The 23,774-nt window shown below is 36.0% G+C and overlaps 1 protein-coding gene across 1 annotated transcript in view; it reads right to left on the reverse strand.

Moving 5' to 3' along the window:
• ROBO1 (roundabout, axon guidance receptor, homolog 1 (Drosophila)) overlaps nucleotides 1-23,774 on the reverse strand; it is a 142,824-nt gene that overhangs the window by 43,746 nt on the left and 75,304 nt on the right. The window contains exons 10-17 of the mRNA XM_012642110.1: nucleotides 23,106-23,227; nucleotides 22,217-22,448; nucleotides 21,148-21,269; nucleotides 17,455-17,626; nucleotides 12,601-12,798; nucleotides 8,548-8,574; nucleotides 7,134-7,176; nucleotides 252-406 (exon numbers count right to left, since the gene is read on the reverse strand). Coding sequence (XP_012497564.1) covers nucleotides 252-406; nucleotides 7,134-7,176; nucleotides 8,548-8,574; nucleotides 12,601-12,798; nucleotides 17,455-17,626; nucleotides 21,148-21,269; nucleotides 22,217-22,448; nucleotides 23,106-23,227 — 1,071 coding nt within the window. The remainder of the gene's footprint in view (nucleotides 1-251; nucleotides 407-7,133; nucleotides 7,177-8,547; nucleotides 8,575-12,600; nucleotides 12,799-17,454; nucleotides 17,627-21,147; nucleotides 21,270-22,216; nucleotides 22,449-23,105; nucleotides 23,228-23,774) is intronic.

Consider the following 23,774-nt stretch of genomic DNA (forward strand, 5'->3'; position numbering starts at 1 on the left):
CTTAATTCTCTGGAAAATTTTTTTGGTGGACGGTGAGAAATGGAGGTTTAAGGATGGAGAAAATACTTGAATCAGGTTAGTTTGCTAAACAATGTCAATATTTCATCCAAATGTTCATCAAATTTTCTCTTTCCATGTAGAAAGAGGACAAGAAAACTTATCCCCTTCTGGCTAGTTCCTTTTTTAAAAGTTTTTTACTTTTAATTATTATGGATAAACGGAACATGTCAAGCTCTCTCTGTGTCCCTAACCTGGGCGACTGTAGGTAGTCAGGTTGCTGTCGCTGTTCCCGTTGCCTGCCGTGCAGCAGTTGATGGAGCAGTCATTGTGATTGTTGCCAGTGTTTGGCCACGTGTCTGCCAACCATGGCTGTGTGGCAGGCTCACTGATGTTGAGAAGTCCTGGCCTAAAGAACAAAATATATAAAAGCAAATGTTATATGAACAGAAAATAATATTTTCTACTTAAAATTCCAACAAATTTCTCATCTCATTATTCTCACAAATAATTTGTTGAACAATGCTGAATGATAGTTATACCTTTATTATTATCCCTTTTATTTTACAGACAAGGCAACTGTAATCTCAAGTTCTGAGGTATACCTCAGTTTCCATAGCCATAACTCCATAAACTGGCAGACCTAAAATCAATGTTCTACTCTGCTTTTAGTCTTAATGATTAAAAATCAAACATAGAATCTGAAAATATGGATAGATATATTTCTGAGTCTTTTTAGTAGCTTAAAAATACCCTAGTTAAGACAGTTTGTATTTCTTCATTTTTGATCCATTCAAAAAGTATGACTCTGGCTGGGTGCGGTGGCTCACGCCTGTAATCCTAGCTCTCTGGGAGGCCAAGGCGGGAGGATTGTTTGAGCTCAGGAGTTTGAAACCAGCCTGAGCTAGAGCGAGACCCCATCTCTACTAAAAATAGAAAGAAATTAATTGGACAACTAAAAATATATAGAAAAAATTAGCCGGGCATGGTGGCGCATGCCTGTAGTCCCAGCTACTCGGGAGGCTGAGGCAGAAGGATTGCTTGAGCCCAGGAGTTTGAGGTTGCTGTGAGCTAGGCTGACACCACGGCACTCTAGCCCGGGCAACACAGTGAGACTCTGTCTCAAAAAAAAAAAAAAAAAAATGTATGACTCTTACAACTTCATTAAAAAATGGAATAAGCTCCTTTACTTAGACAATGTGTCCCCCAAATGAAACATATTTGCATATTTTTCTTCAAAACCATGTTTCAGAAATAGTGAGTTTGGGGCTCAGTGACATTTTGAACAGTCTCAGCAATGTTTCAGTGCATAGTTCTGTAGGCTTGTCAACATTTTCTGATGGTGACAATGTAAAATGTCGTAAATCCCTACATAAACAAAGAAAAGTTAATGAATTAAGTCTGGTAAAACAAAGATGGCCACTAAAAGGAATATTAGTGTTCATGTTTTTTTTTGGCACAACAGATGTTAATCCTCTTTCACTGTGCGTTGGGATTGCAAAGTACATTAGCAATTATTAATGGGAGCCCTGAACCACCAGTGCCAGGGACTCAGACTGGAGTCCAAGAGTGGCATTTCTCATGTCCTTTTTGAACATTGACTCCATGTGATACTTCAGCAAAAGAGGTGATGATGTATGCTGTGCTGTCTGACCCACAATAAAAGGACTGGCACTACGGACTCTGCAAAGATTTTCTTTGTAGTTCCATTTCCTGTGTTAAAGTGTAGTGCTCTCCTTCCCATTTACTTGGGAAGCAAGAACCTGACATTTCACTCTCCATGGTCCCTATTCTTCTGCCACACAGGTAGTCATCTGAGGAAACTTATTGTGCGAATGATGGTTATTTGAGGAATAATAATTCAACTCAAATGAAGAATATGGATTTATGGTTCCTATATTTGTATGTGTATATATATATTGATGTTAAAAATAAATATTTGCTCTTTGCTGGTCTCGAACTCCAGAGCTCAAACAATCTGCCTGCCTCGGCCTCCCAGAGTGCTAGGATTACACGCATGAGCCACCGCGCCCTGCAGTATTTGCTCCTTGCTTACAATGTGCAAAGAATTGTTCCGAGTTCTTTACATGTATGAACTCATTTATTCATCACAACAATTTTACAAGATGGGTACTATTATTGTCTACATTTTAACAATAAGGAAATGAGGATACCTAACAGAGGTTATGAAACTTGTGCACAGTTATGTAAAGTGAGTGAGTGGCCCAGCTGGGAGTCAACCTCAAGCAGTCTGGCCCTAGAGTCCACATTCTGATCTAAGATGCTACAAGCACATATACTGGAGAGTGCTGAAATTTCCTGACGTCCTCAAATATTCTCAATAAAAGAAAGAGTGGAAAAAATGTCTGAAGTCTTGAAATTCAGGATAAAGCTATTAAAACTGAGCCAATTTACTATTAAAATTGCGGATGAAAACATGCTTTGAAGAGCAATGTTGCTGAACTGTTGAAATTTTAAACATTTAAATGCAAGCTGTACCACAGATATCTGAAGCCTTTGAAATAGATGTTAGTTATAGGAATCTTGCAACTAGTAATCTTTAGTTTCCTATTTTATTTCCCTTGAACTTCAACCATGCACGTTATCATTGTGGAAGTTATTAAAAATAAAATCCGTATTTGACACTGTAAAGATGTTATGGGATGTTTGAAGTATGGGTCAAGAGGAAATTTTTCAAAGTCTGACTTACATGTTTCAAAAGGAATAAACAATATTTTTATACTACTATGATTCCCTCTGAAAAATACTTTTTCAGTGAAAGCTTTGATATCATCATAGGCTGAGAAAACTTTTCATACATACGGGTGATTTCCAACAGGAAGTTGAAGGAACAATTTACATCCTAGTTTTCTGTTTAGACTTGAGTCTGGAATGCCAATTATTTAAGGAAGAAGTTGAGCCATGATTACTGGTCCATAATGAATCTTAAAATACCATGCGTGCATTTCAGAGGCTTTTGAGGAAGTCAAGGTCATCTGCAGGTACTATGATAAGGATGTTAGGGTCTTTTTAAACTAACAATTTCACAGGCTGCCTTGATACATTTAAGCTTAAAATATGAAGCAGAAGCAAAATACATGATTGTTACAGTGATTAACATGTGCCTAAGATATTATTATATTAATAATGTTATCATACAATGTATTAAGGGGATAGATCTGTGTCTTGAGGGAAAAAAGGGCAAATGCACCTAATAATTATATGGCAATCACCTTCAATTCCTCCTCTTCTCTTCAGATATTCTAATCACTCACCCCAAGAAAGCCTATTGGAACTGCAAAATCACAAAATAAAACACTGCAGGGTCCAGGAGTTGGTAAAAATGGTGAAGGAGCTTAGCACTAAGAGTTGTCAGGGTGGCTGTCTTCCCTTTCCACAGATTGGCTGAATGAGTTTTAAAGCCCAGAGATAGGTCTAAGAATTGCCAATAATTTAGAGAAGCAAGACATGAGCTCTATTTCTTTCTCGCCTCCCACTGACAAGAAATGCGGTATTGTCGTATTGTCATTCTCTACCAGGTTAGCCTGACTTTCCCACCCACTTTTTCAGGCTTTCTCTGCTTTTTCCTGGTTTATGCTTTTGTTTGGATTTTGAGTAGGGTTTTTGGAAGAGGTGACTGCGGTGTTTCAGGTACAGAAAACAAATGAATACAAATAACTGCTTAATATTTCTGTGATCCTCCCCTGGATTATCACACAAGTTCCTCACCCTTTTCAAGTTGGGAAAAGGTCTCTTTGCTTATCACAATTCTCCTTCTCTCCTTTCTTGGAATAATTAAATTTAAAATTTTGAGAACTAGAAGAATTCTAGATAACCTTCTTTTTTATTAGAGGAAATAATCCAACCCAATATATTTTCATCAGGGACTGAACTCAGGTCTTCTGACATTCATTTATTCAATAATTCATTCAGTCCTTTCTTAGATACTTATTTATTAAATCTTTCAAAGATAAAATTCATGTAATTTATTAACGTTATTAAATGTAATTCAATAAATTACATTTATTACATTACACAGTTTTCAGTTATTGAGAAATAAGCCAAGTAGTCTCTATACTCCAGGATCTCACATTCTATTGTCAAAGGCAATCATGCACACCAGGGGCTGACAAACTTTTCCTGTAAAGGACCAGATAGTAATTATTCAAGGCTTCGCAAGTCACAGTTTCTGTGGTAACTATTCAACTCTGCCATTGTAGCTCAAAAGCAGTCACAGATAATATATAAACAGATGCTCATGGCTGTATTCTTATAAAATTTTATTTACAAAAACAAGTGGCAGGCTGGATTTGGCCCAAGAGCCATAATTTGCTGATCTCTGATATAAACAGCTCACTGCAGTACCACGTTAGGTGCTTATTGTGGTCGTTCCACAGTACAAAGCTGATGGAGGACACAGCAGGTGAAATTCAGTGCATTGACCAGGGGTAGTAGATGGGGAGACACTCCAGGCTGACGCAATACATGTGCAAGGCAGCAAGAACGTACAAGAAAATGCAACATTGGCAAATGGCAGGTGGGTTGACAGAATGGATTGTAGGGTATGGCACACAGAGCCTTTTGTTTTGTTTTGTTTTGTTAAGACAGGGTCTTGCTTTGTCCCCCAGGCTGGAGTACAGTGGCTTGATCTTAGCGCACTTTAACGAACTACTGGGCTCAAGCGATACTCCCACCTCAGCCTCCCAAGTAGCTAGGACAAATAAGCATCATCGTGCCTGTGTAATTTTTTATTTTTATAGAGACAGGTATTTTGTTATGTTGCCTAGGCTGGTCTCAAACTCCTGGCCTCAAGCAATCCTCCTGCCTCAGCCTGCCAAAGCTCTGGGATTACAAGCATAAGCCACCACACCCTACCTGACACATAGAGTTTTGAAGTGAGTCCACAAAGCCCTAGAGTTTGTGGGCTTCATATACTCTGCTCAGTTTGGATCTGATATTCTACACATGGTGGGTCTTATTAAAAATGGGATTTTCAGCAGCTCAGAGACATGATCCACAAGCATTTCAGAAGATCATTCTGTGTCTAGTGGGCAAAGGGAATTAGCAGGAAATCGTGCTAATGAAGGCAGATGAAGGAAGGGCTGCTGGGAGCTTTTGTGGCAGATTAGGCAAGGCAGAGCAAGTGCTTGAAATGAAACAATGTTTGTCAGAGCGAAAGGGGCAAGAGAGGATCAACAAATGCAGTAATGGTTGCAGGAGGTGAAAGAGGACGACTAGAAGGTTTTGGCTTAGGTGTTATCAGCCTAGTGAGGTGGGAGGTCCAGCGAGGACTCAGAGAGTCTGAGATGCATGGGGGAAGCCAGTGCTTAAGGAGTTGATACAAGAGAAGTCAGTACAGCAGTTTGGTTCGCTATTCCTTCTCTTCCTCCACTGGATCACAAACCACAGACACACACACATTCTCACATATTCACACATGGCTTAGAATGAGGCCTATTACTAAGGCATCCCTAATTTTCTTATCCTGGTTTATTTTTTTCCATAGCAGTTGTCAACGGCTGATACTGTACAGTTGACTTTTTAAAAAAAGTTTATTATTGATCTTATATCTTCCGTAGTATAACGTAAAGTCCACAAGGGCAGGAATTTTTACGCAGTTTGCTCACTGGTGCAAAAGGCTATGTCTGTACTGTGCTATAATGAGTTTTCCAAACAGATAGTTCAGGAACTTTGTAATTTTTCAGTCCTGCTGTAGAAACTGTCATTTGCTACCTATGCATTCCTGACATTGTTTCCCATGTGATAATTTGGTCTATGTAGGGGCAAATTCCTTTTGAGTAGGACCCACACATGCCCATGCACAGAAGCTAATGCAGAACATATAGAAGATGCTCAGAAAGCACTTTCATATGCTCTGATTAATGAGAAAGTTGAGTCTACAGTCATGAATATACACATGTAACGAGGTGGATATATAATCAAGCATTCCAGATTCACTCAAGAGAAAACGTTCTTTCATGAATGTCTGCCTGGGCTGTTATTTCGATGGAATTTCCCTGAATGCAAAAACATGCCCTCCTTTAATTCCTGAATCAAGTGGCTTTATTCCTTATGAAGACCTCCCTAGTTTTGAGGCCTTTCAGTGGCTGGCTTTGTTTTGCATGTATGAAAACAGGAAGTTAGCAGTAAACAGGAAAGAAAAGGCCAGTGCTTGTTGCCAAATTTGTACAACATTGGCTAAAGGTGGTCAACATTTTTTTAATTGCTCTTTGTTAGAAACTAAATTATTAGATGGTATGTTCTTTAGATTGAGGAATAATATCTTACTCATTTTTATCTTTCCAGAAACAACCATATTATCTAACTGCAGAAAGAAGGGAATTTAATAAGTTCATTGAATTTGAATTATAAAATGGTTTTGGTTGGAAGTTTTTTGTTTTTTTCCTTTTAAACCTTAAGCTAAATGTTACTTTTTTTTTTTAGTCATCATATTGTGGAAAATCCTGATGCTTGGTTCACGTAACTTATACCTTATTTCAGCCCCTTTAAGCTGCCTGTCACATCAATTTGTGATTTCTCTGTGAATATATTAAAGTTCACTGAATAATAATTACCAAAATATCATAACTATCGGATTGAGGCTTATTTTAATTAGAGGGGAAGAAAAACCTCTTTGTTAACAAGCTACTAAGATTTCTTCTTTTAGTTCAACATATTTCCCTGCAAATGGAGATGTGAAGTTGAATTCATAACAAGAACAAACAAACATAACCTACAGCAACTTATGAGCAACTGCTGTGTTCAGCAGGTTTTCAAATGAACACTTTTTTCTTTGATAGTATCTGTTAACTAGCTATATTTCTTAATCTTCATAAATGCCACAGCTTAATCACTTTAACTCCTTTTAATCATCTGCTAAGTCAGCAAGTCTGTCTTTCTCGGTTAAAGTCCTCCCTCTGGTGGTCACTGACGAAGATGCACCCGCTCCAATCAGCTGCATTTCTGCTAAAATAGCTTGGTTCAACAGCACAGCTGAATGGAAGCTTTCTAAAGGATTTAAACACATTTCTCCTTTAAGTTAAACCTTTTAAGCAAAGAAAGTGGTGTCACCGAGGAAGACAAGAAGAAATATTTGGAATTCCCTTTAGAATCTACAAAACAAGCAAGATAATTACCTCCCTCCACTGCTCACGGCTTCGCCTCCTCTCTGATAAGTTACTAGAATGTTACAAAAAAAAAAAACAAAATTAGCAGGCACATTTATATATCAAAAGCTATTATGTCCATCTTTCTAAAATGGAATTATTTCTCCCTTCCTACTTAAAAGCATTGCAGAAATCATCACTAGATGTACCAGATTTCTGATACAACTAGTAATTTTTAAAATTATTATATAGCATTAAATATGTATCACTCTTATTTTCTTAATATTTCAACAAGGTAGAGAATCAAGCAAAGAGACAACATCAGTACACTTTTATTAAATGTAACTATTACTCATTTGTACATTAGCATTCCCATATATTACTATTTTAAATTTATCGTAGCATATAATTTTATGATTTTATACAAATGTAATCTTAAATTCAGGGAAAAAATCCCATACCAGAATATTCTTCCAGAAATATGAGTACCAGTAAGGCAAAGATAAATGTTAAAATAATCCTTCTTTCCACACACAAAGATATATGCCAACTTGTGACTATTAATTAATGCAACCTATTTTTTATTGTGGCTTCTGGAAACCCTTTCTCATTATATTTTCATCAGACATGTACATGTGATAAAAAATATATTTTAATGCTCTTGAAAGCCTTCTCAGATTAATAAATTTGGGGTATAAAAATTTAGCCATAACAAAAACAGATTTGCACATAGTTAGGCAAGAGGTTAAGAAGATTAGCCTTTCTGTAAATACAGACACATTTTCTCAGAAGAAATATGTTTTTTAAAGCTGCCAAATTCTGCTACTTAGAAGAATTCCAAACTGGGAGTCTGTTAGACAGAGATAACTGTTCCCAGTGATTACAATAACTGGATTAAGACTGAGGAGGCATAACTACAGGTACATCTTTTACTAGAGGTGAGGTGACAGAAGAGGACCCACTTTGAAAGAAACTGAATAGAACAGAATATTAGGATTCTGATTTAGGGAAAATGAAAAGTTTTATCTTTCCCATGTGCTAGATATTTTGGTTACCTTCAACAACACTGATTCTATAAACAGAGAATTAGAATGGAGAGAAATTTTTGTTGGAAAACTTGAAAGCTTAAGTTAAGGGAAAAAATGCACTGCCAAGTATGAAACAATTAATGAGATCATTAGCATGTTAAATCATGTCGAGGGTAGAAACAGTGTGTCTATTTAATGAAACACATGCAAACATGGCTAAGATGCAATGTGGAGTTGTGAATAAATAACACCAACCATTTCTACTTCACATACATGCCTGGCGTAAGTAAATGAAGTATTATATTCTGTTTTAAGTCCTTTCCCCAACTCACTGAAGAAAATGAAATAAAAACAGAAATAGTACAACCCATGCCAAACTAACAAAGGAAAGGAGGAGGGTAAGTGCAAATATATACCTGTTGGTGTGAAGGTAAAAGACGGGACTGAAAAATCAAAACAAAATATAAACCAGTTATTAAGCTGAAGAGAGAAAGGGAACATATCACATTAGTATAAATCAAGCAGACAGCTGAACATAAAACAAATGTAAATAACTAAGCCAGTAGTTCTGACACTCTGATACATGAATAAAACCAAATCTGAGGGTAAGAAAAAAAGCTTGTCTCTACAGGTTCCATTCTGAAGTGTCTGACATTCTAGTACACTCAGGAGGGGAATTGCGCTAGGTTAGCCTGTGAATGACCCTGCATTTAGCAACACAGACTTAGCTCACGGCTTTAGCACAAACAGGAATCCTCCACTATTAATCATTTCCAAACAGTGGATGATGGATTCTTAAACAAGCGTTATCAGGGTCTTGCTGGAATCCTATCTAGAAATCTGAAAGTAAATGCTTATTAAAGTGGACTACTAGGTGCACTTAAGTATTCATCATTGAGAGAGAGAGAAAGAAAGGATCAAGGGAAGGAAAAAAGAAGGAAAAAAAAGAGACACAGGAGAAAAGGAGAGGAAAGGAAAGAACACACTGAAACAAAGAGAACCATAGAATTAAACTGCTTCACTGAGCAGATATGCCTGATATCATATAAACTACACTCTTAACATCATAAAAATTTGTGGATGTACAGAAAAAGTGTGGAGTTTTAAGCTTTAATTTCTCTTTTAGAGTTTACATTTAGAAGCTGTCTAGGAGTGGGCTGAACTGAACATTTTTTTAATGCCAAAGTAGAAGCTAAACAATAGAACAATAACACTTCTCTGAACACCTTCACTCTCTCTGTGGTTATAAATCTTAATCTAATCAATAATGCCTGAAATTGAACTGCAGGCCTCAAAAGTAGCAGCTTTTCCTATCCTTTCCCATTCCTAGGTGTTGGATAACACCAGAGCAATTTCCATGTCATTTCATAGAGGGAGGAGATTGACTCATTTTCCAATCTCTTCACGTTAATTTAAACTAAACGCTGCCCTGGTAAAGAAAGCAAGGAAATCTACATTACTCCCTCTAAGATTAAAGTTTGCTTTAAAAAAAAAAATCTTTAATACAAACAAGCTAGAATATTGATTGCTTATCATGGATCAAAAAACTGCCAAAGTGTATTTTCTATATCACATCTGAACACTGTTCAAGAAATTTACTATCAGAGCCTTTGGGGTTGCAAACTAGAACGCTATAGCATCCCCTACAACTGTCCTCTCTTACCAAGCCACTCTATCTCTGAGCATACTAGAAAGAACAAAGGCAAAAACCTCAGTCTGTGTCCCTAATTTATACCCTGGCCTTCGTTTGCAGCACAGCGGTCCCTGTCTTAAGAATTCTATTGTGTTTTCTTTCAGACAGGTCTTTTCAGAGAGTCCATGTAATTTAGCTACATTCAAAAATTCAGAGCCATAGTAACAAGTCTTTATTAAAAAAAAAACAGAAAAAAAAGAAAGGTGCATTTGAAACTAAAGCTATTCAGGAGAGAATGGAGTGCCTGAACATTAATTTGCAATCACAAGGACACCAGGAAAATATGAAAGGTCCTTGTCATTACTTCTCCTAGCTAACTGCTAACCCCACTTTGAGGAATTGAAGAAGAGATGAAAAGAGGTCAGTCTAAATGAAATTTTCACTGCTAGCACACCAAAGAACAACTTAATTCTCAAAGCTTCCAATAATATAATAAACTCTCTGTGTACCCAAGTGATGCTGATGCAATATGTGAATCTATGTGGACAGGGGTGCTGAGTGAACTAGCAGATGTCACACTGATAGCTGAATGTAAGGGGGAAATGTTAAAAATGATCACTATTTTCCAAAGTGACCCTCTGGCTTGATGTGTTATAAGTCAATAAGCTCTTTTACATTTGTTTTTTTTCTTTATAATTTTTCACTTCCTTTTTTCTTAAAATTACCGGCATTGTTTTTTGGCATAGAAAATTTAAGATCCCAAAATGCACTTTTTAAAATAAATTACATAGAAATACAATTATGAAAAAGTGCCAACAGGACAAAGTGAGGAAAGCAGAGTCAAATGCTCATCAAATTACATTTGTAATTATGTTCTATGATTTCTGCTTAAACACAAGCTAGTTGAAGGGACAATGATATTAGTTTAATAGGTTTTGCAGAAAGAGCACATAGGCATTTTGTCAGCATGCTCAAAGTACATTAGTAAAGGAAAAGGAACATCTCAGAAAGGAAGAATAGTTTCATGTCACATTTTTATATTTTAAGACAATGTCGAGCATGAAATTGCTATAATCACACAGGTGTGGCACTTTGTCATCATAAGAAACAGGATTCCACTGACTAGCGTTTACAAAATGGAGTTGATGATGGAGGTCTTTTGATTGGAAAATTCAAGAGACTCCACATCTATATGTTAATTAGTCACTTTTCCTCATTCAAATCAGATTTCAAAACAAAGTCAACCTCCCTATTCCTTCCCCACTTCACCACACACAGACAACCAGAAACCCCGTCTCTGCATTGATTTTTTAGTCAGAGGTTTTATATGGTAACACATGTGCCTGACATTGTTCTACTTTGTATACATAATGAGCACCAGTTCTCTTTGCAGTAACCTCCAAGCCCTCATTTTCCATTTCACAGGCAGGGATATTGTCATATTGCTTCATCTCTAGATAGGACACATATCTGAAAAAAACATATTTAAGGATAATAATGCTAAGGAAAATATATGTACATGAAAAGATTGCTGCTCAGCCACAGGCAGTAGACACAGAAATTTATTTGTATAGTATTAGTGATGAATTTGTGTTGACCCTTTTTTGCCAAGACTCCTTGTGACTGAGAGTTCCAGCATTTCTGTCATCCCAGATTATTTTATAAATGCATAAGGACATTCACCTTCTAGCTAGCATTAAAAATTCTAAATTTTCCATATAATGGGTAAAAGAATTTGTCTGGTCAAGATGTACAGGAAATGCTCATTTGTATCGACAATTAGATGAAAAAAAAAAAAGGTGGTGATGTTGGGAGAAAAGATGATTTTATTGGTAATCCTCTTTAAATTTGCTTCTCAGCAAAGCAAAACTATTGTATTAGACTGAAGTATAGACCCTATAATTTGTATAATTTGTCATCTAAACCAGGACAGTTTTGAGAACAAAAAGGAGGACCAGAAATAATGTTATTGGATAAAGACATAAACTGGACTGTCCCCGGAAACTGGGACTTACAGCCACCCAACCTATAGCTCAGATCTGAGGCCCAGAGTTGATGAATATATTTGGGGGCCAGGAGGGATTATTTATCTGGCACTGCTAACAATCTCCTCAGAGAATAAAAAATACAAATCATCATCTTTGATGATAGGTAGCAAAGGTGTCTGTGAAAAAGCTTGGTATATTTAATTCATCCTTAAAATTGTAAATAATAGCAGCCAAGTAAACTTTCTCTTCTAAAATGGTAAACATACTTGTAAAAAAAAATCACCATCACTAATTAACAACATATACATATTCAATCCTGCAACTTTAAATATCACAATAAAAAGGTACTAAACCTCTCTGTAAGCAAAAGTACATCACTCAATCACGCATTCTATATTCACCAAGAAAGGACTATTTTATAAGTAATCAAATGGTAGTATTCTCTTTTTTGTTTCACAAAGGGCAACAATGCTCCCCCCTAAAACTGTGTGAGACAGTTCAAGGCATGTATTTATGATTTCTATGACAAGGAAATCCAAAATTTCCCTCAAGAATAAAAAGCAATAAATTAATTCCCTAACAGAACAGGGCCAAGTCTAGACCTATCTTGGTAAAATATATTTTAAGGGAACACGGCCTTAAGAAACTAGTAAGCCCTAAATGTAGTACTGCCACACAAGAGAAGTTAATATGTAGACACCACAATAAAATAAAAGTGTTTTTGAAGATCTTTACATACAAAAATAATTTAAGATAGGATATATATAATCATGAATAACTTGGAGTAAAACATTAAAATCAAGAGTTTTATAAACATTAAAATATGAAGAACTTAGGAAAGTGAATACCTTTTCTGATACCCGCATAAGTACTAGTAAGTCCATTCCTCTTCTTCCGGTGTCGATACAGCCAGATGCTGAAGACCATGAGGATGATCCAACAGGCTGCCCCGATCCCTGCTATGAACGCGGGCTGCTTCACCACATCAGAAATCTGCTGAGCAAGGCTCACTTGGTCTTCAGGTGACACTGGATTTCCATGAGAATCTGAAAAGCCATCTTCTGATTAATTTGGATTTAAAACTTATTATAATAATGCAAGCATACTTTTGTGACATAAAACGGCTGTCATTACTGTATTAATGGAAATAATGGAAAAGTGGAAATAATGATTTCTGTTTTTCATTCTGCACCACCAGCCATCACTAAATAAAACATTTCATGAGATGTTCAGCAAAATTATATTTATTTTGTTTATGTCCATTCAAAACAAGTATGGCATAATTTTATGGGATCATACTTATCATACTTATACAACTGATATAAATACAAAAATATGACACTAAAAAATGAAATACTTGAATGCATATACAAATGACACATGCACAAATAAATAGGGGTATTGAATAAGCTATAATAAGGGGTATAGAAAAGATATAAACTTCCTCAGACTTCTATAGGAAGCTTTAGATGTACATGCTAAAAAAGGGAAGAAATACAATTTTATATCCTCTATAAAGGAAATATTGAAAAAACAGCTGTCTGTGTGTGTGTATATGTACCCCCTACCAAGACTATATTGTAAGACCCTCAATTGTCTTAGAAACACATTAAGAACAGCCTGTAAAACTCTGGATCATTAAAACACAATGAGAAATTAAGATAATATTACCACTGAAAGGACTATGAATGATCTTTCTTTTAAAATAATAACCATAGCCAGCAAAAGATATAAGAAAAGAACATTAAATATGCATAAGAATTATCAAGTGTTATGAATAGTCAAAAAGGCTTATATTTTCTGTTAGCCATTTTGATTCAAGAATTAAAAATTAATGGGATATATGGCTAATAAAATTTACTTATTTTACATTTACACTTTAAGCCTACTAAGTTTTTTTAAAGCCCACCGTTACATCAAGTCACACAGAGCAGTCAGCAAAGTCTTTTGTAGAAAACTGGAGGCTGCTGCTCTCTCATCAAAGCAATATTCCATTTTGGTGGCCCCGAGTGATGCTAACCCCGAGAATGTCCAATGTGCAGAATTCCCATTACTTTCTGCAGTTTTAACGTTCTTCTCCCACAACATCTGCTGAAACAAGATGTTTGCCCATTTCATTAGGATTGGCGATTTCTTAACATTATTAAATCATTTGACTGTGAAAATTATGCTTGTTGTGAATTCTCATAATTTCATGCTGTCTCAGCATCCATTTTGAATTTAAGTTTTAACTTTCTCATACCAGAGGCTGGGTCTCCTCACCTTGACAGCTTCCAGTTCTTTGTCTCCTTCCTGGTTCCTCAATGTGGTCAATCCAGATATCTGTCGTACACAACTGCATCCCGGTGACCGCCTCCCTATGAGCTATATAGATACCGCCTACTTGGCTTACCCACTGACCCTGCACCCCACATGGACTGGGCGGATTTGTCCCAGTGACCATTCTCAGTTACGGCATGACCCCATGAAACTCGAGCCATTTGCTCTAAGAACCCACCAATTGGAACTCCCCAAAGCAAACTTGCTTGGGAATTGCCATGAACACCAAAAAGACCTCAGCCCAAAGGTCCTCTCTCTCTGGCTCCCCACCTGCTGGTTGAGCACATCGCCCCCGTGGCCTTCTCATTGGCCCTTGATGGCACAACACTCCCTCTTCCCTAATGGATCTGTGAGTGATACGCTGTTCTGTTATTTCATGTGTTTTTGTTGTCTTGCATCCTCTGTGTCTCATCTGACTGATGCACCTGGTCCTAACTTTCCTCCCAGTTAAGGCTCTCCTAGAGAGGGGCCATATTGGCAGGAATACACTGGACACAGGGCGGATAAGAGCCATAAGGGCATCTGCCCGTATAAACGAGTTTCCTGTGACAGGGACATCTGGTCATGGGTTGGACACTTAGGCATTACGCTGTCTGCAATGATAAAGAAAGGTCCTGTGAAAGGCACAATGTTACCATCTACAACCAAATCCCGTGAAGCCCTGTCAGGCCAGGACTAGAGTTTATAGCCTCTTTGCAAAGAGAGACCTCAAGACCAAATTAGAGAGAAATATAACAATCCTGCTAATATAATCTGTTTTAAGATAGACACATTTTCTACTTCACAAATACATTTTTTTCCAGAAAAATAATTGGTATAGCTCATCATATATGAAAAACATTGCTTAAACAGAAAAAAATATCCACGAAATATTTTTTCTTACTAAATGATATTGCATCTTGATAAGACAACTGGCAGGAAACTTTAGCAGCATTCAATGGCTAAGGAAACAGCCTTTGTGAAAACAGCACCCTTTGCAACACAAAATGGCTAAATTCCTTCTCATGTTGCGTGTGTGTGTATGTGTGTATGTGTGTCTGGTTTTTCAATTTGCCTTTTTTTAAACAGAATTTCAGATTTCATTCTATAGAGGGTCAAGGCTGAAAAACCTATTTTCACAAGCAGTCACCTGCCTTCAACTGTTTGTTGACTGAAAGTTGTATTTCATGTTCCAGACCCTTTTATCTTTGGTTATCCTAAGAGCACTTCATCCACTGAAAGTTCACCAAGCAGACCTATTCTTTTTATTCCGAATACACCCTTTGTATCTGTTAGGTTTATAGATTTCATGGCTATCTGTGCAAGGTTACATCGGGTAGCTTAAGAGTTTATGGAAACAGCCAAGAGGGGTTCCATGCAAGCAACCAGATGGGCTTAACAGAATCAAGTGCAGTGTGACTAATGAATTAAAACAGCTACTCTTCATCTCAGTCTTTGTCTCATTGCAGCTGAGGCTGTATTAGGATAGGGAGAACTGAACACATTTATAATCTCAAGAACACCAGTTTGACCCTTAAATCCCATGATTTAAATCTTAAACAAATAACATCACACATGATCCTTTTTCCAATTTATCTTCCAAAAATCAGAACTAAAAGTCATATGTTATAAAAAAAAAAATAGGGAAACAACATCAACAGTTTATAGGGTCATCATAATGTAACTTATAATTTCAATTTTAATGACGTGGGCAAATATTTGAATATCAACTACTTCCTCAATATAAATTTTATATCTTCCTTTATATCATGCATAACATTGTAACAGATGCATTAATCAACTTTTTATAGCTTCCTGTATTGTTTAAAATAAACCATGAAGTTATTTTTGTTTAAAAGTCGTGCATATAATCATTGTTTTACAATGTGCTAAGCATAAAAGATAAATCCGAAAATCAAATTTTGACACATGGCTTTGAAGAGACAGCAAGCTCTCCCTTAAAGGTTTCAATGGGATCTCATAGAGTAGTGTTGTTGGGGAAGTAGCTTTGTAGTCAGTGTCTTAGTTTCGTGGTGACCCCATTCATCTATTTGCAGTCACCTTGGGCAGGAGTAACATGCACCATTTCCAGACCTGCACCATTTAAACCCTCCCAAAGACTGTGTCTTTCTTTTCCTCTTTTCTGCAGGTCCAGGGTCAACGTTGGAAGCCTCCTGTTAAAGAGGCGAAGAGTCGTCGGCCTATGATCCTCAATGTCTATATGGAAGGAGTCCCACCCACAGTTGGACTTTTGCTAGAATTTATTGTGTTATATGACAGATATTCTGCAAGTATATCTGTTAAAGTAGCTGGCATTGTATTAACAATGGAACGGCAATAATACTTTTCCAAATAAATGTGAAGTTCTTTGTGTATCACAACAAAGTTTATCAAAGCCAAATGTTTCTTAATTTTGTTTTGAAATAATTTCTAGGATGTCATCAATATTATTAAAATGCAAAAATAGTATGTAACTACTTGTGAAGTATAAAGATACATACATCTAGTTCTTTTTCATAATTTAGCAACTAATATAAACTATTACTAAAATTTAACTTCTGATCTGGAATGCACAGATATAAAGTTGACTACATACGTCTCAGCACCATTCATAATTTAAACATCACTTCTTAATATCTGACCCTTTTCTCTCTACTTTTAAGTTGCAATAGTATTTTGTTGCTGTTTTTGTTGTTTGTTTTAGATTTTACTTGTTGTAACTTACTAATTTATATTTTATGTTCATGCCATATTGCCTAAAGTGAATTGTGCTAATGAAGGCTTCTATGCCAGGTCTATTTTTTTTTTTTAAGTTCATCTAACTACTTTAGAAACACAAATTGTATTCAACTTTCTAAGTAATTAGCATGTAAACATATTTCAATGCTCTTGGACATCTCAATCTATCTTTTGTTATAAAAAGCAATTGCCATTTTAAATAGATACTAAATGTGAATATAAATTGCATATTGTTATAAACTTCCAATACCTAGTTTAAGTTTTGCATGCAAGTTTGTTTGTTTTTTAAACCCAAACAACTGTGTGTTCCATGAGAATGAAGACTGTGTCTATTTTCTTCACTGTAATAATCTTGGAACTTAATAGTACTTGTTGAATAGACAAAAAATATTCTATAGGACAGGATTAGGAAACACTGAATGAATACTGATAGCCTTTTGCTTGAAATATCATCTAAAATATGTTCTTGGATAAGTTGAAGTTTAATTATCTATATCTAATCTATCTATCTATGTTTTAAATAAAGCTAATACCTGTTGTAGCTCTAAGCCACATTCCATATTTTATTAAACTTTGCAGCGGTGGCTCAGCCACATACCAAAAAAGCAAAGCAGGAGAAAGGGTACAATGACAGGCCGTCAGGGTGGATCGGCACCGACACTCACCTAACTGGATGAACTGAGGGTCGCTCTTCACTCCGGGCCCGGCACCGGTGCTGGCTGCCACTTCCACACTGTATCGGATCCCAGGAACAAGAGAGGGAATGACCACAGAAAAGGTGGAACCGTCTACCGTCTTATTTATATGGTATCGAGTTTCATTGCCCAGACACCAAACCTGTAAGAAGCACGCAAGGAATGTCAGGCTGGTAAATTATCTAAGTTAATGCGAAGGTCCACAGAGGATTGTGCTTTTAGAGCCAGAGTTCAGACTGATCATGAACCTACTAGAAGTTTCTAGAGTCATTTTTCCTAAGATGTTGTTCTAAGATGACTCTTCTAGTCACACCTAGTGTTAGCAGTAGCGTCAAGACTTCTTTACACTTTTTCACATGCTTTTAAAGGATTATTTCTATCAGGTAAGTCTTCAAGGTTTTGCTTGAAGATACTGGTTCCTACCAGCCCACATCATTAGGTTCTATACCAGCCTATATCATTAGGTTTTTGTTCTTTTTTTCTTAACACCAAGAACTTATTTTCTAGAAAAAAAGGACCTTGTATTTCCAGATAAAGAACAATAACTTTTCTATCATCATTCAACGTTTGCATTCTAGGTGTGACGCAAGATGACCAGAGATCATAAAACAGAAGGAGTAGGAAACTCTTGAGTCTAGTACCGTACTTCAGCGGTTCTCTGGGATAAAACCACCTGGCACTGCCTTGTCACCTCACATTTTACAAGAAGTACCTTTACAAGGAGGAGGGAGAGCTTCTGAATAATCAAAAGTAATTTGCATAAATATGCTTATTAAAAATAAAACTGCACACAAGGAGTAAGGATCATCCTAGGATTTTATTTAGCCTATGGTATGTTGAACTATTATCAATGAGAGAAAATCAGCACTCTGATCTTATATTTAAATGGAAATATTAATTCATTTTTCATTATATGAGATCATAAAAAATAACAATACATATTTTATGTGAAAGAAGCACAGTCTTCTAATAAGAAAGTCACCATATGCCTCATCAAATTTGATAATATTTGATAATGATATTTGTGATAAGGAACTATTTTTAAGAAATTAAGATTTCTACACTACACTCTAACCCTTATTTTAAATTTCACTGATTCACCATAGAGTGATTCCTGCAATATTCAAGAATTTGGATAGGCTGCATGACAGTTTCCATAAGAAAATGATCCGTAGAGTAGTAAAACATTCTCTATATTCTTTGTGATGTCCTCAAGCATTAAGTAGGATTAGTTTCAAGTAGGCTATTGTCTAATCTGTAATAGGAAAAGGGATTCAAAATAAATCTAAGAATATCAGGGTCCTCTATCATTTGGGCAATGACCTCTAATTGTTTTCTTTGAACGTTAATATTATTTTAATATAATTTCAATACACAACACCAAGAAATGGTCAGACACTACACCAGAATCTGATCATTTCAAAATAAAGACTCCGTTGTGAAATTTTTTCCCCCAATTACATTATGCAGCTGAACCGAAGCCACAAACTGATTCTGTACCAGTCAATCAGGTTCTGAAAGGCATTTTATTATTTTAAATTGACCATGAAGTTAAGTGAAATCCACCATTTTGCATTTCTTCAGGAGAGAAATGAGTTTTGACTCTGAGGGGAAAATGCCTACATTACACAATTCTGCTTGAGAGCTGCTGAGACATCACCTCACTTTAAATCCTTAAAAATCTTCTGTAATAGTCTATTTTTCTGCACTGAAACATGGTATCCTGTCACTCCCAGTATTGAAATAACCTTGAAACTCGTAAGAAAGCACTTAAAAGTATAGAGACTGTTACCTTTTAATGACTCAATTATCATTGAAAATCTTATTTGGAATACCTTATAGGCTTAAAGCATCCACAGTACATTTATGACAGTATTTTAAATACTTTTTTAAAAATGTACTGTTAATGTACACAAATTTCATAAAGAGGTTTTCAAATTGTTTTTAAAAATTATTTTAAAATAAAATATTATATTTAAAATTAAGCTCAGGATACCTGCTTATTGTACAAATTAATTTGCTACACAAAAGAACATTTTTAGTCTTTATTTGGGCCTTCACTAAGGATGTACATCAGAATCACCCAGACAGATTTACCGAAACATACATGCAAAGACTCCTGTCAGACCAACTTGATTAGAATCTCTGAGGGTGGTGGCCAGGCATCTGTATTTGGAAAATAATTCCACAAGTGATTCTGATGTCAGCATGTAATTAAAAATAACTGATCTAACTGGAGAAGGTGCCCACCTTCCTAACAGCAGTTTCATATCAATGAGCGCAGTTTAAAGTACTTGCACCTAAGAGATAATCTACTAAGTATCATAATTTATCTAGTAACCAGAAAAATACACAGGCATTAACAAAAATATAAATCAATGTGTAGAGAAGTACATGCATTGCAGTTAAAATTTCTCTAGTATGTGGTATGCTTATACAACCATTGAAAAAAATACAAATGAGGCTAGGTGCAGTGGCTCATGTCTGTAATCCCAGTACTTTGGGAATACAAGGCAGGAGGATCGCTTGCTTGAGGCCAGGAGTTCAAGACTAGCCTGGGCAACACAGCGAGACCCGTATCCCTACAAAAAATGAAAAATTTAGCTGGGTGTGGTGGCACTTGCCTATAGTCCTAGCTACTCAGCAGGCTAAGGTGGAAGTATTGCTTGAGTCCAAAAGCTTGAGGCTGCAATGAGCTGTGACTGTACCACTGCCCTCCAGCCTGGGTGACAGAGTGAGACCCTGTCTCTAAAATAAAATAAAATGAAAACCCCCTCGCCACCTCCGAAAAAGAGAGAGAGAGAGAGAGAGAGAGAGAGAGAGAGAGAGAGAGAGAGAAAATACACATTAAATCCGTTTTCTACTGAGGTTTTCCTAATTCAACTTATCAATTATTCATTTACCATAGCTCATTAAGACTATCCTATAATACACATTCATCAATAAGATAAAGTCAAATACATTCTTTTGACAAAGTCTCATTTCTCTTAATTAGTTTCTGATGCACCATGGCATTCCTGAAAATATTTGCTTAAAATCAATCTAGGTGAGACTGTCTACATTCATTGAATATAGCTGATAAGTTCACAGGTAAAAGTAATTATTCAGAATCATTAGATTAAATCATTGACAACACATTACATATTTTAAAAATTCACACGAACATACAGACATGTATAATTGAATTTCCTCTGAGACATGAAATTCTGTATAGAGACTAAAAGTTTATAGAAAAAAATGATTTTCATACACACTGAAATAATTTTTCCAACCCAGCTCTAAAATTCTATAATTTCAAAGATGTAGAAAAATAAAGTAAACCCTTTCTGACACAATGTGATTCATGGCCAACCCCACAGGGCAATCCAACCTTGCAAAATATATTTAAGCCATTTTTAGGGGGAAAAGATTTTTTATTATTAATTTAAATTTGCTGTTTGTGCGAATTAGAAGGAGCTATATACTTCGTGACCACATAGATTATCTATTTTTTAAATTAATTATTTTCAACTAATTTTCGAGTAATTTTCTAGCACAAAAAATTACTCCACACTATCACTGAATAAACAGGAAAGTGTTTTAGAAATAATTTTACATGTTGCTATTTGGACCAGCAGATGGCGCCAAATATCCATAACCTGTAAATGAATATACATGCATTACCTTATATTCTTGGACCATTCCATTTTGAGTGTCTTCTGGAGGTGGCTGCCAGCTAACAAGAATTGCAGTTCCATTTCCATCATTCTTTGATACAGTTACACTTTGAGGTGGAGCACTGGGTGCTATTAAATTGTTTTAAAAAGATTAGAGTGTGTAAATGAACATTGAAGCAATTTAATTAATATTTAAAACCCAAGAATAATTATATGAAAATTATATCAATATATGCATGTGTTTTAAAGAAGTAGCTTATCCAGGTCTAAATAGTCCCAAACTACTTAAGTTTTTCCTCAATATTGCTAACCTACTGTTATTATGAATTTTGCATAAACAAAGTTATATACATTATTTCCACGTAATATCCCAGGACAATTTCCATTTCTCTGACCTTGTAACCCTGGTCTCATGTTCTCTCTGAAATTGCTCAAAACTGTGAAGATGAATGCTAATCATTCATGATAATAATTTATATAGTCAAAGTGACAAAGACACATTAGGAAAAATTCTGGTTTTTAAGAGTATAGTTGTGACATGTAACCTTTTACCTTAACATATATATTAATGTTTAATTTCCAGTTGTAGAGTGGCCTGCCATACTGGTTTTCCTAGAATTAAGGGGTTTCCAGAGACATGAGGTGTAAGGAGAAAATGCTAACCCCAAAAAGTCCTGATCAAACCAAAACATTATTCACGTTATTTACAAATCATGGATCAAAATAGCATTCCATAAATGAATGGGAAATAACGGATTGGAAGCAAATTGAAAACAATTCCATCTTCAAATGTGAATTTTTAGTTCCAGATAATTAAATATTCTCTGTATGTGCCACTAAGCAATGTAATGTTCACATTCACACAATGTTATACAGGCCACTGTTGAAGCAAGTCAACTGTCTCTGTATTTCATTTTTTTGAGCTCTAATTAAACAAATTCTCTTGGCAAAATATATGTTCAATATCAAGACAGCTAATAATGCCACTATTAACATTTTAGCAATTTCAGTTAAGTTAATAAAAGTCTAACAAATATGCTGCAATGCACAGAAATCACACACTTCATCATACTTGCCTTCTTCTAGGGTTTTGGCAAACTTGATTTCACTATCTGCTCCTTGAAATTCATTAAAAAAAGGGCGAGCCTTAATTTCATAGTTGACTCCCTTTTTGAGATCAGGGATAACCACACTGTTTTTGGTTGGGGTCCTCACTTCAAAAACTAACCACTCCGATTCACCATGGTTGGCTCCAGACGGCCGATAGAGAATCTTATATCCTTGAATATACTGAGATTGTTGGTCCACCTATTAAAATGACAAAGATGCGATCATTTATATCTTTTTATTGGTTCATTGGAAAATAATGAAAATTCAATATGATAAAATGCAAAAAAGTCTATCTGGCTTCGCCCCACGTTTTTCTCATTCATATAAATAGAATACTAAAAAATAATCCACTATCTTTTGTAAGGTGATATCAATCGTGTGACATTAATTTCTATGCTTCATGCAGAAATGTGAGGCATCATGGCAGTTCCGAGACACGTCTAGAGGCAAGCCACGGTCAAGGGGATGAGGAAGCACAATGTGTTTTACTATTTTCTAATTTTAAAAGCCTACTTCATACTACTTGGGACTATGTCTAAGTTTAAAAAATCCATGTGATAATGGTCCTATCAAAAGTTACATACAAACAGTTAATACTTGGTGTTTCTTCACTCTGAGAATAGCAAAATTCACTATTGCGTACGATAGGAAAAAATACGCACACGATGGAACTTTTGTCTGTTTAAAGCCAGACCACTGCTACCATAACGAACAGTACTCACATTATAAAGTTGTCATTACTGTAGAAGGAGGAAACAGATAAATTATATATATGTGTATGATTATTTATATATAATGACTTCACAGAAGTCACTTTTATTAAAAGTGAGCTCAAATATTGTAACAACAACTCACTGTCCAGTGCACTTCGATTGAAGAGGAAGAGAGGATGGTAGGGTTGTGGAGGTGCAGGACAACATTTCCCAGTTCTCTCTGGACCTGCTTGTGGTCTACCCCCTGACTTGTTGGCGGAACATCTGCAACAATTCAAGAAGACTGTGTCAGGTCCTACACAATGTTACTAAATTGGATGAAAGCCTGGTGAAACAATCCTTTCGTTCATAGCAACTCGGAAAAGGAGAAGCCAGTCTGCGATACAGAATAAAATAGGAACAAGTTAACCTTTTTATTAGGATGAGAGAGAGAGAGAGAGAGAGAGAGAGAGAGAGAGAGAGAGCACCCGTGAGCATGTAGAAAGCCAAAAAGAGTAGGAAGCAAAGACAACAATGGCAAATAGCAACGCTTAACGGCTCCTCCTACCACGTAAGGATCACTTTCTTGCTAAGAATGAGGACACGAGTGCAATGCCCTGTGAGTTTGTTATAAGCTTCTATAGTGATCCTAACTACACAAAAAAGAAAAGAGCCGGAAATTACAGCAGAGTGGCTGGGCAGTGAAAAAATTGGAGAAATGCTAAGTGAAAAGCGAGCACAAAAAGAAGCCAGACACCTCACATCATGTAAAATAAACTTGAATATCTTCCCCAATATGATATATGGTAAGTTAGTGGCTACAATGGGCGAC

The sequence above is a fragment of the Propithecus coquereli genome, unplaced genomic scaffold, assembly GCF_000956105.1.
Source record: "Propithecus coquereli isolate 6110/MARCELLA unplaced genomic scaffold, Pcoq_1.0 Scaffold174, whole genome shotgun sequence".
Taxonomy (NCBI): domain Eukaryota; kingdom Metazoa; phylum Chordata; class Mammalia; order Primates; family Indriidae; genus Propithecus; species Propithecus coquereli.